Genomic DNA, 20,812 nt, shown 5'->3' with positions numbered 1-20,812 from the left:
CCATGAAATTGGGGAAAAAAGTTTTTTTTTTTTAATATATATATATATATATATATATATATATATATATATATATATATATATATATATATATATATATATATATATATATATATATATATATATATATATATATATATATATATAAATAAATAAACAGACCACAAATTTATCAAATCAAACTTTAGTTGTCAAAATATTTGTCAAGTGTAGACCTTACTGTGAAAGGCTTACTTACAAGCCCTTAACCAAAAATGCAGTTAAAAAAAAAAAAAAATACCAAATAAACAAAAGTAAAAAATTATAAAAAGTAACACAATAACGAGGCTATATACAGGCTATATACAGGGGGTACCGGTACCGAGTCAGTGTGTGTGGGGGTACAGGAAACAGGCAATTTGACGAGATGTTCAGCAGTCTTATGGCTTGGGGGTAGAAGCTGTTAAGAAGCCTCTTGGACCTAGACTTGGCGCTCCGGCATCGCTTGCCGTGCGGTAGCAAAGAAAACAGTCTATGACTTGGGTGACAATTTTATGGGCTTTCCTTTGACACAGCTTATTATATAGGTCCTGGATTGCAGGAAGCTTGGCCCCAGTGATGTACTGGGCCGTATGCACTACCCTCTCTAGCGTCCTACGGTCAGATGCAGAGGAGTTGTCATTCCAAGCAGTGATGCAACCGGTCAGGATGTTCTCGATGGTGCAGCTGTTCAACTTTTTGAGAATCTGGGGAACCATGCCAAATCTTTTCAGACTCTTGAGGGGGAAAATGTTTTGTCGTGCCCTCTTCACGCCTGTCTTGGTGTGTTTGGACCACGATAGGTCATTGGTGATGTGGACACCGATGACCTTGAAACTCTCGACCCGCTCCAACAGCCCCGTTGACGTTAATGGGGGCCGAGTCGGCCCACCTATTCCTGTAGTCCACAATCAGCTCCTTTGTCTTGCTCACATTGAGGGAGAGGTTGTTGTCCTGGCACCACACTGCCAGTTCCCTGTCTCATCGTTGTCGTGATCATGCCTGTTCTGTCGTCAGCAAACTTAATGATGGTGTTGGAGTCGTGCTTGGCCACGCAGTCGTGGGTGAACAGGGAGTACAGGAGGGGACTAAGTACACACCCCTGAGGGGCCCCAGTGTTGAGGATCAGAGTGGTAGATGTGTTGTTGCCTATCCTTACCACCTGGTGGCAGCCCGTAAGGAAGTCCAGGATCCAGTTGCAGAGGGTGGTGTTTAGTCCCAGGGTCCTCAGCTTAATGATGAGCTTCATGGGCACAATGGTGTTGAACACTGAGCTGTAGTCAATGAATAGCATTCTCACTTAAGTGTTCATTTTGTCCAGGTGGGAAAGGGCCGTGTGGAGTGTGATTAAGATTGTGTCATCTGTGGATCTATTCGGGCGATATGCGAATTGGAGTGGGTCGAGGGTATCTGGGAGGATGCTGATAATGTGAGCCATGGCCAGCCTTTCAACGCACTTCATGGCTACCAACGTGAGTGCCACCGGGTGGTAATCATTTAGGGAGGTTACCTTCGCTTTCTTGGGCACAGGGACTATAGTGGTCTGCTTGAAACATGTCGGTACTACAGACTCAGTCAGGGAGAAGTTGAAAATGTCAGTGAAGACACTTGACAGTTGGTCTGCGCATGCATTGAGTACACATCCTGGTAATCCATCTGACCACGCGGCTTTGTGAATGTTGACCTGTTTAAAGGTCTTGCTCACATCGGATAGCGAGAGCGTTATCACACAGTCATCCAGAACAGCTTGTACATGCTTCTGTGTTGCTTGCATAAATAAGCATAAAAGGCATTTAACTCGTCTAGTAGGCTCGCGTCACCGAGCAGCTCACGTCTGGGTTGCCCTTTGTAGTCCGTAATAGTTTTCAAGCCCTGCCACATCCGACGAGCGTCAGAGCCGGTGTAGTATGATTCAATCTTAATCTGTATTGACGCTTTGCTTGCTTGATGGTTCGTCTGAGGGCATATCAGGATTTCTTATAGGCATCCAGATTAGTGTCCCGCTCCTTGAATGTGGCAGCTCTAGCCTTTAGCTCGATGCGGATGTTGCCTGTAATCCATGGCTTCTGGTTGGGATATGTACAGTTGAAGTCAGAAGTTGACATACACTTAGGTTGGAGGCATTAAAACTCATTTTTCAAACACTCCACAAATTTCTTGTTAACAAATTATAGTTTTGGCAAGTAGGTTAGGACATCTACTTTGTGCATGACAAGTCATTTTTCCAAAAATTGTTTACAGACAGATTATTTCACTTACAATTGACTGTATCACAATTCCAGTGGGTCAGAAGTTTACATACACTAAGTTGATTGTGCCTTTAAACAGCTTGGAAAATTCCAGAAAATGATGTAAAGGCTTTAGAAGCATCTGATAGGCTAATTGACATTATTTGAGTCAATTGGAGGTGTACCTTTGGATGTATTTCAATCCCTATCTAAAATTGTAGACCTCCACAAGTCTGGTTCATCCTTGGGAGCAATTTCCAAACGCCTGAAGGTACCACGTTCATCTGATAAACATCATGGGACCACGCAGCCGTCACACCGCTCAGGAAGGAGACGCGTTCTGTCTCCTAGAGATGAACATACTTTGGTGCAAAAAGTGTAAATCAATCCCAGAACAACAGCAAAGGACCTTGTGAAGATTCTGGAGGAAACAGGTACAAAAGTATCGATATCCAAAGTAAAACGAGTCCTATATCGACATAGCCTGAAAGGCCGATCAGCAAGGAAGAAGCCACTGCTCCAAAACCGCCATAAAAAAGCCAGACTACGGTTTGCAACTGCACATGGGGACAAAGATCATAGTTTTTGGAGAAATGTCCTCTGGTCTGATGAAACAAAAATAGAACTGTTTGGCCATAATGACCATCGTTATGTTTGGAGGAAAAAGGGGGAGGCTTGCAAGCTGAAGAACACCATCCCAACCGTGAAGCACGGTGGTGGCAGCATCATGTTGTGGGAGTGCTTTGCTGCAGGAGGGACTGGTGGCAGGGGAGAGCTTTGTATGCATCTCTGTGTGTGTAGCAAAGGTGGTCTAGAGTTTTTTATCCCACTGGTTGCACATATGACATGCTGGTAAAAAAAAAGTATTTAAGTTTGCCTGTATTAAAGTCCCTGGCAGTAGGAGCACTGCTTCTGGGTGAGCATTTTCTTCTTTGCTTATGGTCTTATAGAGTTGGTTGAGTGCGGCATTAGTGCCAGCATCGGTCTGTGGTGGTAAATAGACGGCTACAAATAATACAGATGAGAACTCTCTTGGTAGATAGTGTGGTCTACAGCTTATCATAAGGTACTCTACCTCAGGCAAGCAATACCTCGAGACTTATTTTATATTGGACATTGCACACCAGCTGTTATTGACAAAAAGACACAGACCCCTTGTCTTACCAGATGTAACAATTGGCTACACTTAAACTCTTTAACATCATCCTCAGCTCTTGCATCTTCCAAAATATTTGGAACCAAGGACTGATCCAATCCACAAAAGTGGAGACAAATTTGACCTCAATAACTAGCAGGGCATATGCGTCAACAGCAACCTTGGGAAAATCCTCTGCATTATCATTAACAGCAGACTCGTACATTTCCTCAGCAAATGTCAAATTGGGTTTTTACACCCTAATTGACAACCAAACAAACCAAAACAAAGGCAAAGTCTTCTCATGCTTTGTTGATTTAAAAAAATATTCCAACTCAATTTGGCATGAGGGTCTGCTTTACAAATTGATGGAAAGTGGTGTTGGGGGACAAACATACGACATTATAAAATCCATGTACACAAACAACAAGTGTGTAGTTAAAACTGGCAAAAAAAACACACATTTCTTTCCACAGGGCCAGAGGGTGAGACAGGGATGCAGCTTAAGCCCCAGCCTCTTCAACATATATACCAACGAATTGGCGAGGGCACTAGAACAGTCTGCACCACCCAGCCTGGTAGAATCTGAAGTAAAATGTATACCGTTTCCTGATGATCTGGTGCTTCTGTCCCCAACCAAGGACAGCCTACAGCAGCACCTAGATCTTGTTCCAAAAAAAGGTCCAGTTGCCAGGACCACAAATACACATTCCATCTAGACACTGTTGCCCTAGAGCACACAAAAAACTATACATAACTCGGGCTAAACATCAGCACCACAGGTAACTTCCACAAAGCTGTGAACGATCTGAGAGACAAGGCAAGAGGGGCCTTCTATGCCATCAAAAGGAACATAAAATTTGACATAACAATTAGGATCTAGCTAAAACACTAGAATCAGTTATAGAACCCATTGGCCTTTATGGTTGTGAGGTCTGGGGTCTGCTCACCAACCAAGAATTCACAAAATGGGACAAACACCAAATTGAGACTTTGCATGCAGAATTCTGCAAAAAATATCCTCTGTGTACAATGTAAAACACCAAAAATTACATGCAGAGCTGAATTATGCTGATACCTGCTAATGATCAAAATCCAGAAAAGAGCCGTTAAATTCAACAACCACCTAAAAGCAAGCGATTCCCAACCTTCCATAACACAGCCATCACCTACAGAGAAATGAACCTAAGCAAGCTGGTCCTGGGGCTCTGTTCACAAACGGACCCCACAGAGCCCCAGGACAGCAACACAATTAGACCCAAACAATTCATGAGAAAACAAAAAGATAATTCCTTGAAACATTGGAAAGATTTTACAAAAAAAACAGAGCAAACTAGAATGATTTTTGGCACTAAACAGACAGTACACAGTGGCAGAAAACCTGACCACTGTGACTGACCCACAAAGGAAACCTTTGACTATGTACAGACTCTGTGCACACTGCCCACAAAATGAGGTTGAAACTGAGCTGCACTTCCTAACCTCCTGCCAAATGTATGACCGTATTATGTCTTTATTATTTTGGAACTTTTGTGAGTGTAATGTTTATTATCCATTTCACTTGCTTTGGCGATGTAAACATATGTTTCCCATGTCAAAAAAGCCCCTTCAATATACATTGAATTTTTAGAGAGAGAGCGAGACAGAGAGGTCCTTTATGACGCCAGTGAGGGTCTCTTATTAAAGAATATAAGCTATGTGCATTTGAACTAGAGCGGCATGGCATCCTGGTAGGGAGGGAATATGTAAATACATGGAGGACTGCTGGGGAAGGGAGTTTATAGCTCAGACAGTATAGGACAAGATGCCTGCCTTCTTCCTTCTCATGAGATTGTTTCCTTGTCTGCTTTGCATTCAGATGAGTTTAATTCGATAGCAATCGATGCACACACTGCTCATTGTATTAGACTGGTCTGCTTTGGGGAATAGAGAAACACAGAGAAATCAGTTTGGCTTGGCTACAGAGTTACAGTGAGGGATCAGTAGCATAGAGCTAAGTCCAAGGTAAGGCCGAGAGAGAGAGAGAGAGAGAGAAAGGAACTAAGAAAAAGGGGATGAGAGGGAACAACGTAAAATGTGTGTGTGCGTGTGAGGGGGGGGGGGGGGCAGGATTAAAAATCAGCCATGCCATGTTAGTGTACAATTGAAGACGGGTCGCCATGGCCGCTCACATTACTGACAGTATTGACTGGCCTGCATGACTATCTGGGCTCCCATTGGGCTAACATTGATTGCTAACAGTCCCTTGGAGTGCAAATCACACTCTGTGATAAATTCCCCCCCCCCCGCCAACAACACACAGGCATACACACCGTCCACATAGGCTCCACACTCATAGACACACACACCCCTGTCCAAATAGGCTCCACACTCAGACATACACACACCCCAGCCCACGTAGATATACAACAAAACAAACTTTACCCCCCCTCCTGTCACCCCACAGTGTAGACAATAAAACAGTGTGTCTGTTGAGCTTCATGATTCCTCAAGGTGCTCACCCAGGCCCTGATTGGTCCTAATTGCTCCATGGGAATCGATTCCTGAGCCTGGTGCTGCTCCAAGTCGAAATGAGGTGCTTGGCTCCCCAAAGCAGGGGAGAGAAATATATATATATATATATATATATATATTTTAAAGCTTTGTTTGTTTCTTCAATCCAGGCACGCTTCACAACATGACACTAGCCAAAATGTTTGTCCACCCAGACTAAGGAGGGATATGGTGGCTGAATATAAGAGACGTGGTGGAGGATGGTGGGACAGGCATAAAGGACGTACAGACAGACATACTCTCGCTCAAACAAGGCTTCACACGCACACACACACACACACACACTGATTGCTGTACTCCTGCCAGTGTAGTCAGAGGGAGCGGGGGCTGCAGCCTGAAAGAGATGGACGAGGTGGGTACCAAACCAAAGCCATCCATTTCTCAGAGCCAATACAACAAAGCAAAGGATACAAGGCTCACATAGCAAACAGAACACATACACAGATATAGAAACAGATTCAGAAACATGCCATTCAGAATGTTGCAGCTCTGAGGATGTCTGACACCAGAATCATCAATCTCCTCCTCAGAGTCACACCACACCCACCCTTGGATCTTCATCAACAGAAGGCTATTACACACACACACACACACACACACACACACACACACACACACACACACACACACACACACACACACACACACACACACACACACACACACACACACACACACCTCTCTAAAATGAGAAAATACTGCTCAGGGAAGACTCAAAATGGAAACATGTCATTTGAAATGCTAAAATGCATCATTTTTTCCAAAGGGATGAGGCAGCTACCGAAGTAAAAAATGGGCTGAGCATTGATTTTATTTTCCTGTACATTAAATGATGGTGAATGTAGTGTATGCAGCTATAAGAAAAGGTGTGAGCAGTGGCTGAGCCCTGGGATATGTAGGTCAGTCAATACTTTGCACAGCACAGCACAGCATACCAAGCTAACGGGGAACATTCCCAGAACATTAGCTAAGATTCCCATTATGATCTAGCTAGAGTTGTATCTAACATTAGGAGTCCTCTTTAGGTTCTCTTTAGGTTTCCAGGTAATGTAATAACACAATGTAACAGTAATGTTTTCCCAGCCATCCAAAATAGGTTCTGTGAAAGAACACTCCATTCGTGGAGATGATTATAGAATGTTTGCATAAAACATTTGCCTGATGTTGCAAGAACGTCTACTAACTATAAAACATTTAATCTGTTCTTTAAAAGGTTCCCGGATTGTTTCATTAAGTTGTGTGAACATTGTGGGGACATCCCAAAAAATATGTTACCAAAACATAAAAACTGTCCATTTGTGTGGATGATTCTACAATGTTACTTTTAGGGTGCAAAAAACCTTGACCTGATGTTACAAGAATGTTCCCAGAGTACATTTTGTCTGTCCTTTAAAAGGTTTCCAGAACGTTTCATTAGGTTGTGGTAACATTGTGGGGACGTGACAAGAGATATGTTCCCAAAACACGCTCAATTGTGATGACATTCATACAAGGTTTAGGTTAGGCTGCACAGGACATTTCCTTAATGTTGTAAGACTGAAGTTCAGAGCATATTTGTTTTAGGTTTAACATAATATTCCATTGATGTTCACACAATATACATTTTACCTCGTCTTTGGAGGTCCTCAGAACAGTACAAGAACATTTATCAAATGTTATATACAGTAAAAGCTTGACCAAATTTTACCACAACACTCTCAGCATGCAAATGAAAGCTTAAGAAAGCAGACTGGAATATATCCCCATTATGTTCCTTTCCATATTGAATGGCAATTCTCATTTGATGATTGTATTGTAGGCAGGGTTGGGGAGTAACGGATTACATGTAAGAGATTACAAAAAACGTTAACTGTAATACCAGCAATATTGGAATTAGATTACAGATCATTTTGAAAAACTAGATTATTACTTTGAGGATTAGTTTTAAATTCAGAGAGGACGTTTGCGCCAAAGAATTTGACAATCCTCTATTTTCTTAATAACATTCTAATTCAGCATTGAAAAAAGGCGCAAGTTGAAGTTTGTTTCACACGTCAGAGACCACAATGATGACACACCAAATATGTATGATGGATCGTGTTATCCGTGACTACCTCATAAAGCTGGTTGAGAGAATGCCAAGAGTGTGCAAAGTTGTCATCAAGGCAAAGGGTGGCTATTTGAAAAATAACAAATCTATTTTGATTTGTTTAACACTTTTTTGGTTACTAAATGATTCCATATGTGTTATTTCATAGTTTTGATGTATTCATTATTATTCTACAATGTAGAAAATAGTAAAAAATAAAGAAAAACCCTTCAATGAGTAGGTGTTCTAAACCTTTTGACCGGTAATGTATGTACGTCACCGTTCAAAAGTTTGGGATCACTTAAAAATTGTCCTTGTTTTTGAAAGAAAAGCACATTTTTTGTCCATTAAATAACAAAATGAATCAGAAATACAGTGTAGACATTGTTAATGTTGTAAATGACTATTGTAGTTAGAAACGGCAGATGTTTTATAGAATATCTACATAGGCATACACAGGCCCATTATCAGCAACCATCACTCCTGTGTTCCAATGGTATGTTGTGTTTAAAAAATATATATATTATTATTATTATTATTGATATGACAACAGCCAGTGAAAGTGTAGGGCGCCAAATTCAGAAATCTCATAATTAAAATTCCTCAAACATACATGTATCTTATACCGTTTTAAAAGTAATCTTGTTGTTAATCCCACCACAGTGTCCGATTTCAAATAGGCTTTACAGCGAAAGCACCACATTATGTTAGATCACCACCAACTCACAGAAAAATTCAGCCATTTTTCCAGCCAAAGAGGAGTCACAAAAAGCCCAAATAGAGATAGAATTAATCATTAACCTTTGATGATCTTCATCAGATGACACAAATAGGACTTCATGTTACACAATACATGTATGTTTTGTTTGATAAAGTTAATCTCAGTATACATTGGCGCGTTACGTTCACTAGTTCCAAAAACATCTGGTGATATTGCAGAGAGCCACATCATTTTACAGAAATACTCATTATAAATGTTGATAAATACAATTGTTAGACATGAAAATATAGATATACCTCTCCTTAATGCAACCGCTGTGTCAGAAAAGCAAATCATGAGACGGCGCTCAGAAAAAAATGAATTATCCGCCATGTTCAACAGAAATCAGAAATATCATTATAAATATTCCCTTACCTTTGATGATCTTCATCAGAATGAACTCCCAGGCATCCTAGTTCCACAATAAATGTTTGTTTTGTTCGATAATATCCATTACTTATGTCCAAGTAGCTACTTTTGTTAGCGTGTTTAGTACACAAATCCAAACGCTCGTGCGGGTCCAGCCGAACGAAAACTTCAAAAATGTTATCATCATAAATCTTCAATAACGTTCCAACTGGAGAATTCCTATGTCTGTAGAAAAGCCATGGAACGCAGGTCGCCATCATGTGAAATGTGCTTGACCAGGACCTGGCTCTCTGCCAGACCACTGACTCAAACAACTCCCATCCGGCTCCACATCACAGTAGAAGCCTCATTCAAGTTTCTAAAGACGGTTGACATCTAGTGGAAGCCTTAGGAAGTGCAACATAACCAATATCCCACTGTGTATTCAATAGGGGCTGGGTTGAAAATCGACCAACCTCAGATTTCCCACTTCCTGTTTGGATTTCTTCTCAGGTTTTGCCTGCCATATGAGTTCTGTTATACTCACAGACATCATTCAAACAGTTTTAGAAACGTCAGAGTGTTTTCTATCCAATAGTAATAATAATATGCATATATTAGCAACTGGGACTGAGGAGCAGGCCATTTACTCTGGGCACCTTTCATCCAAGCTACTCAATACTGCCCCTACAGCCATAAGAAGTCTAACCAGTATTTCTCTGGGTAACGGTGTTATTCACCATAACTTCATCCTCTTTATATGCTGTGCACTTCTCTTCATCACGTGTTAAATGTTTTATTATGAAATGTGATTTTGAAATTGAGGAAACGTCAAATTGTTTTCTTATTGAGTTTGAAGGTTCTTAGTTTGAAGGTTCTGAGAAGCATATGAACACACAACAATTCAAATCAAATGTTCAAGTTATTTAAAGGAAGCACTATCTAAATAAAATCACATTTTATAAGACTTTCAACATATGTGATGAAGGTAATGTCCTGTGCAACCCAACTTAAACATTGTATGAATGTCATCACAACTAAGCATATTTTGTGTTTTGGGAACCCATGTACCTACACTGTTCCCACAACCTAATTACATGTTCTGGGAAATTTTAAAGAATTCAGAAAGGCTGTTCTGTCAACATTCTTGCAACATCAAAGCAACGTTTGGTGCACCCTGATACAAACTTCACGTAAATGTCAGCACAACCGGACAGTTTTTGTGTTTTGGGAACATATCCCTTGTCCCCACAATCTAATGAAACATTCTGGGAATCTTTAAAGAACAGATTAAATATGTTCTAGGAACATTCTTGCAATATCAGGCAAATGTTTTATACAAACATTCTATAATCATCACCTCGACTGGACAGTTCTAGCGCTATGAGAATATTTGCCACAACCAAACTAATGTTCTGATAACTTTCACAGAAATACTTTTGATTTGCTGGATAGTATGGTAAAGTATAGACCAGGATACCTTTCTGTATGGGAGGGAGAGAGAGGGAGTGAGGGAAGGAGAGAGAGAGAGCGACAGAGAGACAGGGAAAGTGACAGAGGGTGATAAGAGATGAAGAGGGAGAATGAAGTGAGTATAGTGGTATAAATGGTGAAAAGCAGAGCGATAGATTTTAAAAAGACAAAAAAAAAGGAGATGGAGTCAAACGGTGAAAGATAGAGAGATAGAGGGGGAGAAGGAAAGCAGATGAGATAGAGGAACAGAGAACAAGGGGGAAAAGAGCAGAGAAAATGATCAAAACAGGAGGTTGTGGAAACCCTATAGTTTCAGGGTTGAATTGATATGACTGTGTTGTGTTTTGTTGTATACAGTATTGTAGCTGTAGGTTATGGTCTGAGTGAAACCTACCAGGAGGCGTTGCCGTGGGAGCTGTTGTCAAGGTGACAGAGGAGTTCCAGGTTCTGGGGGTTGTGGGAGTTGTGGGGATCATCTGGGGATTCATGGCTCCCTGACTCCCACTCTGGGGGCATCCTCCAAACAGCCCCACACGTCACCACGCGACTCTCACTGGCTGGAGGGGACAGGAGAAACAGGCAGAGTTACAGACCCGAAGAAGGTGTGGGAACTGGGAACTCACTCAGGACATGGGTGTGAATGAAAGACAGCACATGCAGGGTTCCAGCTGGACCAGATCTATAGGACCTACTTAGGGACCTGTTTTGGGGTTCTCATAAACCTGGTACAGCTAGATCCCTGTAGGTGCTGGCTTGCAATCAAATCCATTTCTTGAGTGTCCTGAAATGTACAGCGAGCTGACCGTGAGTAGATAGATCGAGCATGTCAAGTGACAGAAACATTCTTCATAAAAATAAATTCCATGTCTGACATGCATGTGTGTCTACAGTGGGATGGTCTGGTCTGGTCTCTGAGGTCTAACCCATTCCAGCAGCAGCTGTCATCATGTGAGCTGAAGAGTGTAGGGCCCAGCTGAGAAGAGAGGCAGAGAGAGGGATGAAGATTGTGAAAGAGAGCAATAGAGCAAGAGAGAGGAGATATAAAGAAAGAGAAACAGAATGAGAGACATAGCGAGAGACTAACTAACTGTGGGCCTCTCCCTCTGGTTTCAGCTGCCCCTAAAGGCCTACCCTGGCCTCCACGCCTCCCTGCTCTCCCAGTCTCTCACTCTGTCATGGCTGTCTACACATGTAAAGCTATGCCCCGTTCACACCTCCACCACACCACAACAAGAGAGACAGCCCATCTCCCCAGATCAGACAGTGAATAGGAAGGAATTGGCCTCAGCAGCACCTGTAGAGAAAACGATAGTGGGTAAAGTGAGGGCATATGATCTTCACGTGTTTTTGACTGGGGCTACTCCATTAGATTGGATGTCATGGTAATTACATTTCTCTCTTGAACTGCACTCTGACATAATGTGTATCACAGCCCTCCCCAAAGAGAGGAGAGTGAGAGTGCTGTGGCCTTGTTTTCAATGCCTCTCTCCCGGTTTCTCTCTTCACAACTACAGTAGCCTACACCCAGAGCTGATTCCAACTGTCACTAACCCCACCAAGGCCAAAGGCATCCATCTAATAAACTCAGAAATGTAATTACTTTTTTTTCTCCACTCTTTCTCATCCAAATCGTCTCTTCATGTTTGTTTAGATTTGTAATTGTCTCGAGGCAACTGTTGCCAGAAGGAGTGTGAGAGAAATGGGACGTGTTACTTTAGCATAATTGCTCGCGTGAAATGGCAGGGTGGGAGCATGGTGTGAGTCTGGGCTTGTGTGTCATATCTTGGCCATGGTCAGGGGTACACATGGCTGGCTAGCAGGGTTCTCACCGCCTTGCCTAGATGGTTACCTTAAGTAACATCCTTTCATTTCAAGGCAGAATGCAGTTGCTATACCTTATGGGGTCATGAGATTTTCCTGAACACACAACTTGAGCAGGAAAAACACTGGCCCCTAGTTGTGAGAGAGACTAGTAACATAAAGACAGGAACAAGAGACTGAAAAAATGAGAGATAAAGAGCGAGAGAGGCAGACAGACAGAGAGAGTAGGAGAAAAAAAGAGAGATGCAAGGGGAGCGCGGGCGGGAGCCTCACTTTTGTTGTAGCAGGTCGTCAGCACGGCTTTATCTGCAGGACTGGCGCTGATGTGCCATATCTCCCCTGCCTGGTGCTGCAGGACGCTCTTACTAATGATGTTATTCTCATCATCAAAGTCAATGATGTGGATCTGTGGAAAGGAGAAAGGAAGAGCGGAGAGAGAAAGAGGCGGGAGGAGAGAGAGTGAGGGAAGGAGAGCGATAGAGGGGAGAGCACTGTGGACAAGGTTCTAGTGAGAACAGACAGAGGAGCGCCTCCTCCCCCTCATCTTTCACCAGTCGCCCTAACCCTCAGCAGTTCAAAGCACCCCTCACACAAAAAGGTTCCGTCTTTAATATGACAGTGAACACAACCTTAAATGCAGACATCACTTATTAAGATATATTAACTTCACACACCCACTGCGATTTTTGTCTTGATTTCCTCTTAAAAGCAGCGATTAAACACTCCTTCAGAACTTGAAATCAGATTCAGAGGAGTTACAGAGAGTGCCACGTCTTAGACGGAAAGAAAGGTCCAATAGAGGAAAACCGATCAAATCTAGTTTGCACCCTTCACGACATATGATAAGTAACGTGTGGAACACCAGAGCAGGCAGGGGTCACTATCTGTGAAATTAGTATGTTATTATCACTGTAATTTTATTGTGTTACTATTTCCTTTTTTATTTACACTGAACAAAAATATAAACGCAACATGTAAAGCATTAGTCCCACGGTTCATGAGATGAAATAAAAGATCCCAGAAATTTGAGACACGCAAAAAGCTTATTTCTCTACAATTTTGTGCACAAATGAGTTATATACAGTGCCTTGCGAAAGTATTCGGCCCCTTGAACTTTGCGACTTTTTGCCACATTTCAGGCTTCAAACATAAAAATATAAAACTGTATTTTTTTGTGAAGAATCAACAACAAGTGGGACACAATCATGAAGTGGAATGACATTTATTGGATATTTCAAACTTTTTTAACAAATCAAAAACTGAAAAATTGGGCGTACAAAATTATTCAGCCCCCTTAAGTTAATACTTTGTAGCGCCACCTTTTGCTGCGATTACAGCTGTAAGTCGCTTGGGGTATGTCTCTATCAGTTTTGCACATCGAGAGACTGAAATTATTTCCCATTCCTCCTTGCAAAACAGTTCGAGCTCAGTAAGGTTGGATGGAGAGCATTTGTGAACAGCAGTTTTCAGTTCTTTCCACAGATTCTCGATTGGATTCAGGTCTGGACTTTGACTTGGCCATTCTAACACCTGGATATGTTTATTTTTGAACCATTCCATTTTAGATTTTGCTTTATGTTTTGGATCATTGTCTTGTTGGAAGACAAATCTCCGTCCCAGTCTCAGGTCTTTTGCAGACTCCATCAGGTTTTCTTCCAGAATGGTCCTGTATTTGGCTCCATCCATCTTCCCATCAATTTTAACCATCTTCCCTGTCCCTGCTGAAGAAAAGCAGGCCCAAACCATGATGCTGCCACCACCATGTTTGACAGTGAGGATGGTGTGTTCAGCTGTGTTGCTTTTACGCCAAACATAACGTTTTGCATTGTTGCCAAAAAGTTCATTTTTGGTTTCATCTGACCAGAGTACCTGCTTCCACATGTTTGGTGTGTCTCCCAGGTGGCTTGTGGCAAACTTTAAACGACACTTTTTATGGATATCTTTAAGAAATGGCTTTCTTCTTGCCACTCTTCCATAAAGGCCAGATTTGTGCAATATACGACTGATTGTTGTCCTATGGACAGAGTCTCCCACCTCAGCTGTAGATCTCTGCAGTTCATCCAGAGTGATCATGGTCCTCTTGGCTGCATCTCTGATCAGTCTTCTCCTTGTATGAGCTGAAAGTTTAGAGGGACGGCCAGGTCTTGGTAGATTTGCAGTGGTCTGATACTCCTTCCATTTCAATATTATCGCTTGCACAGTGCTCCTTGGGATGTTTAAAGCTTGGGAAATCGTTTTGTATCCAAATCCGGCTTTAAACTTCTTCACAACAGTATCTCGGACCTGCCTGGTGTGTTCCTTGTTCTTCATGATGCTCTCTGCGCTTTTAACGGACCTCTGAGACTATCACAGTGCAGGTGCATTGATACGGAGACTTGATTACACACAGGTGGATTGTATTTATCATCATTAGTCATTTAGGTCAACATTGGATCATTCAGAGATCCTCACTGAACTTCTGGAGAGAGTTTGCTGCACTGAAAGTAAAGGGGCTGAATAATTTTGCACGCCCAATTTTTCAGTTTTTGATTTGTTAAAAAAGTTTGAAATATCCAATAAATGTCATTCCACTTCATGATTGTGTCCCACTTGTTGTTGATTCTTCACAAAAAAATACAGTTTTATATTTTTATGTTTGAAGCCTGAAATGTGGCAAAAGGTCGCAAAGTTCAAGGGGGCCGAATACTTTCGCAAGGCACTGTATATAACTATATATATAACTATATATATATATATATATATATATATATATATATATATATATATATATATATATATATATATATATATATATATATATATATATATATATATATATATATATATATATATATATATATATATATATATATATAGTTATATATATATATATATATATATATATATAATATAATATATCCACCTGACAGGTGTGGCATATCAAGAAGCTGATTAAACAGGATGATCATTACACAGGTGCACCTTGTGCTGGGGACAATTGTGCTAAAGGCACTCTAAAACGTGCAGTTTTGTCACACAACACAATGCCATAGATGTCTCAAGTTTTGAGGGAGTGTGCAATTGAAATGCTAACTGCAGGAATGTCCACCAGATCTGTTGCCAGACATGTTAATTGAGATGTTAATTTCTCTATCATAAGCTGCCTCCATTGTCATTTTAGAGAATTTGGCAGTACATCTAACGGGCCTCACAACCCGCAGACCACGTGTAACCACACCAGACCAGGAACTCCACATCCAGCTTCTTCACCTGCGGAATTGTCTGAGACAGCCATCCAAACAGCTGATGAAACTGTGGGTTTGCACAACCAAAGAATTGCTGCACAAACTGTCAGAAACCGTCTCATGGAAGCTCATCTGCGTGCTCACGTCCTCACCAGGGTCTTGACCTGACTGCAGTTTGGTATTGTGACCGACTTCAGTGAGCAAATCTTCACCTTCGATGGCCATTGGCACGCTGGAGTAGTGTGCTCTTCACGGATGAATCCCGGTTTCAACTGTGCCGGGCAGATGACAGAAAGCATGTATGGCGTTGTGTGGGCAAGTGATGTGCTTATGTCAACGTTGTGAACAGATTGGTGGCAGTGGGGTTATGGTGGCAGTGGGGTTATGGTATGGGCAGGCAAACACTTACAGACAACAAACACAATTGCATTTTATCAATGGCAATTTCATTGGGCAATGGTTGAGAGGTGTTGTGGACCCAAAGCTTCCTGTTTAATAGATTGCAGTTTGTCTAACAGCCATGAAGCTATCTTGCTATCATCTTCAAGGTCAGCAGACTAAAGAGTTGGCATTACAATAGAAAACGTAGGCCTAATATTTGCAAGCAAGCTGTGTGCAGGACATGGGAACTTCTATTGACTTGACTTAGGCCTATTTGAATTGACCATTATGGAAATCTATTTTATAGATATTTGACTTAGGTGGTAAAGCAGCGACAATCAAGAGGTTTGATGTGGTTAATAACACCCGTCATTCTAATAAGGCTGAGTCTCACGACACTGTGGGGGCCATTAATCTGGTTGCACTGGACAATAACTCCAGGCACTCCTCTACCCTATTCACTTTTTACAGGCAGGGAGGAGAGGAGCAGAGTATCGGAGCAGCAGAATACAGCGTCCTTCAGCTGCCTCAAAGTCACACAGGCTGCCATTAACCTTGGGCTGGACCACAACGAGCAAAGATTATTACACAAAGTTATAATTTTATGGAGGGGAGACACACAAATAAATTCCGGTGTTGGTGGGACAGGGTAATTGGAGGGAAGAGGAAGAGCAGTAATAGGGCCCCTGAATGAACCCAGGGTGGAGGACAAGTCCCATGGGTGATTTATCCTGCGTTATTCCCCAGCCGGAGCCAGCGGAGTGACTTATCCCTGCATCCCTCTCTCAGCCCAGTCGGGCTTCCTTCCCAGCCCGTTGTAATTATGGATAAAAAGGAGCTAGCCGACGGTCCCCACTTTTGGGCCTTTAGTTAAAGCTCTTTAGTGGTGCGGATGACAGTAAGTGGGACAGAGGAGAAGGGAACTGGCAGAAGTGGCAGGGCTGAGATGTTTTAATGCCACACAAACTGGGGGAGCCCCAAAGTTCTGCCATTCATATTGCGCTGCCCTCTCAAGGCTGGAGTGGCACTTAAGGTGAGAGGAAGGGAGGGTATAAATTAGATATCTGAAGCCCACATTACAGAGGCAGGAAGCTTAGTGACACGTCCAAGCTACTGTATAAGTACCTGAGGCCAGAGACAATCAGGTGGTGTCTCTATGTGACCAATGGCTGGGGGTGGGACTGAAACCATCTTCAAGGAGGAGTCCACTTGCTGGAACAGCCAATAATCATAAGTGAAACAGCATTGTGATAAGGATGGGATGAAATTATTGCTCCCTTTGTTGTGACTGCAATGCATTCAGAAATGCTGGTACAAAACACCTAAAATTCTGTTTTTCAATTCTCAACAACAGTGCTTGGTGCAGGCATCACAGCAGTACTATCATTAGAAGTATTTTCCTCTCAAAAACATGGCGTGGGTGATCAAACATAAGTACTGTTTGTCTGTTCAACCACCGGGATAGATTTGGAATGGGCTCCAGCGACATATTTGAACACCCACAGCCAGAATTAAAAAAAAAAACATAGACCATTTTCTCACCAAAGGATGCCAAAACCATTTCAACACAGACATCAGTCTCTCCTCTCTCCCTCTCTGAAATCAGTAATTACACACACACATTTATGGCCAACTGTTTCTGTGGTCTGTCTGCATGATGACCTAGGAAACACACACACGCACACACACGCACACACACGCACAAGGATGGGTTGTAGTCAGCCCAATAATAGTGCCAAAGGCCAAGGCTAAGCCTGTTCTCACAGCACTACCTGGTCCTCACAGCACTACCTGGTCCACACAGCACTACCTGGTCCTCACAGCACTACCTGGTCCTCACAGCACTACCTGGTCCACACAACACTACCTGGTCCGCACAGCACTACCTGGTCCGCACAGCACTACCTGGTCCGCACAGCACTACCTGGTCCGCACAGCACTACCTGGTCCGCACAGCACTACCTGGTCCGCACAGCACTACCTGGTCCACACAGCACTACCTGGTCCACACAGCACTACCTGGTCCACACAGAACTACCTGGTCCACACAGAACTACCTGGTCCACACAACACTACCTGGTCCACACAACACTACCTGGTCCACACAACACTACCTGGTCCACACAACACTACCTGGTCCACACAACACTACCTGGTCCACACAACACTACCTGGTCCACACAGCACTACCTGGTCCACACAGCACTACCTGGTCCACACAGCACTACCTGGTCCACACAGCACTACCTGGTCCACACAGCACTACCTGGTCCACACAGCACTACCTGGTCGCACAGAACTACCTGGTCCACACAGCACTACCTGGTCCACACAGCACTACCTGGTCCACACAGCACTACCTGGTCCGCACAGAACTACCTGGTCCACACAGAACTACCTGGTCCACACAGAACTACCTGGTCCACACAGAACTACCTGGTCCGCACAGAACTACCTGGTCCGCACAGAACTACCTGGTCCGCACAGAACTACCTGGTCCGCACAGAACTACCTGGTCCGCACAGAACTACCTGGTCCGCACAGCACTACCTGGTCCGCACAGCACTACCTGGTCCGCACAGCACTACCTGGTCCGCACAGCACTACCTGGTCCACACAGCACTACCTGGTCCACACAGCACTACCTGGTCCACACAGCACTACCTGGTCCACACAGCACTACCTGGTCCACACAGCACTACCTGGTCCACACAGAACTACCTGGTCCACACAGCACTACCTGGTCCACACAACACTACCTGGTCCACACAACACTACCTGGTCCACACAACACTACCTGGTCCACACAACACTACCTGGTCCACACATAACTACACAGCCAAAGAGCTACATCAGATAAAGGATAAAGTGAGTCCACTGTGGATGTTGTTCCCATCAAAAATATATAGTACGCTTTTAGTACAACTTTAGATTACATCCAAAAGTGGGCCCCACATTAGAAGAACAGACACTACCAATACCCTTCCTAGATGGTCTTCCACTGGATAGGCTATATACAGCTGTAAGGTGTACTACACTTGGTAAGTACAGTCGTTTGACTCACCTGATTGTCAAATTTGAGAGATTGAGTGCCCACAAGAAAGCGAATGGCATCCGATTCAGCTGTCTGAGAAGTAAGTGCACGAGCCTGCAAAACAAAATACAGTTGGTACATTGTAAAACTGTAACTAATGTACACTACCGGTCAAAAGGTTTAGAACACCTACTCATTCACTGGTTTTTCTTTATTTTTACTATTTTATACATTGTAGAATAATAGTGAAGACATCAAAACTATGAAATAACACATATGGAATTATGTATTGACCAAAAAAAAGTGTCAAACAAAACAAAATATATTTTATATTTAAGATTCATCAACTAGCCACCCTTTGCCTTGATGACAACATCATCTCAACCAGCTTCATTATGTAGTCACCTAGAATGCACTTCAGTTAACAAGTGTGCCTTCTTAAAAAGTTAATTTGTGGAATTTCTTTCCTTCTTAATGCATTTGAGCATTAAGGTAGGGGGGGTATACAGAAGACTTGGTAAAAGACCAAGTCTATATTATGGCAAGAACAGCTCAAATTAAGCAAAGAGATACAACAGTCCATCCTTACTTTAAACATGAAGGTCAGTCAATACAGAACATTTCAATAACTTTTAAAGTTTCTTCAAGTGCAGTCGCAAAAATCATCAAGCGCTATGATGAAACTGGTGAGGACCACCACAGTAATGGAAGACAGAGAGTTACCTCTGCTCTGTTCATTAGAGTTACCAGCCTCAGAAATTGCAGCCCCAAAAAAGCCTTCAAATCAAATCCAATTTTATTTGTCACATACACATGGTTAGCAGAGTGTGGCGAAATGCTTGTGCTTCTAGTTCCGACAATGCTGTAGTAACCAACGAGTAATCTAACCTATCAATTTCACAACAACTACCTTATACACACACGTGTAAAGGAATGAAGAATATGTACATAAAAATATATGAATGAGTGATGGTACAGAACGGCATAGGCAAGATGCAGTAGATGGTATTGAGTACAGTATATACATATGAGATGAGTAATGTAGGCTATGTAAACATATACAAGTGGCATTGTTTAAAGTGGCTAGTGATACATGTATTACATCAAGATGGCATGATGCAGTAGATGGTATAGAGTACAGTATATACATATGAGATGAGTAATGTAGGGTATGTAAACATTATATGAAGTGTTCAAGTGTTCAAGTAACAGACACATCTCAACATCAACTGCGTGAATCAGGCCTTCATGGTCAAATTGCTGCTAAGAAACAACTACTAAAGGACACAAATAAGAATAAGAGACTTGATTGGGCCAAGAAACACGAGCAATGGACAATAGACCGGTGGAAATTTGTCCTTTGGTCTGGAGTCCAAATTGGAGATTTTTGATTCCAACCGCTGTGTCTTTGTGAGATGGATGATCTCCTCATGTGTGGTTCCCACCATGAAGCATGGAAGAGGAGATGTTATGGTGTGGGGGTGCTTTGCTGGTGACACTGTCTGTGATTTATTTAGAATTAAAGGCACACTTAACCAGCATGGCTACCACAGCATTCGGCAGCAGTACGCCATACCATCTGGTTTGGGCTTAGTGGAACTAGCATTTGTTTTTCAACAGGACAATGACCCAACACACTTCCAGGCTGTGTAAGGGCTATTTTACCAAGAAGGAGAGTGATGAAGTGCTGCATCAGATGTCCTTGCCTCCACAATCCCCCGGCCTCAACCAAATTAAGATAGTTTGTGATTAGTCTGACCGCAGAGTGA

The 20,812-nt window shown here is 42.5% G+C and overlaps 1 protein-coding gene across 1 annotated transcript in view; it reads right to left on the bottom strand.

Moving 5' to 3' along the window:
• The window catches only part of LOC110498063 (EARP-interacting protein homolog), a 45,856-nt gene that overhangs the window by 24,239 nt on the left and 805 nt on the right, over positions 1 to 20,812 (bottom strand). The window contains exons 2-4 of the mRNA XM_021574629.2: positions 19,074 to 19,157; positions 12,678 to 12,810; positions 10,978 to 11,140 (exon numbers count right to left, since the gene is read on the bottom strand). Coding sequence (XP_021430304.1) covers positions 10,978 to 11,140; positions 12,678 to 12,810; positions 19,074 to 19,157 — 380 coding nt within the window. The remainder of the gene's footprint in view (positions 1 to 10,977; positions 11,141 to 12,677; positions 12,811 to 19,073; positions 19,158 to 20,812) is intronic.

This window comes from Oncorhynchus mykiss, chromosome 19 (assembly GCF_013265735.2).
Source record: "Oncorhynchus mykiss isolate Arlee chromosome 19, USDA_OmykA_1.1, whole genome shotgun sequence".
Classification (NCBI taxonomy): Eukaryota; Metazoa; Chordata; class Actinopteri; order Salmoniformes; family Salmonidae; genus Oncorhynchus; species Oncorhynchus mykiss.
This window is presented reverse-complemented; position numbering and strand designations above follow the sequence as displayed.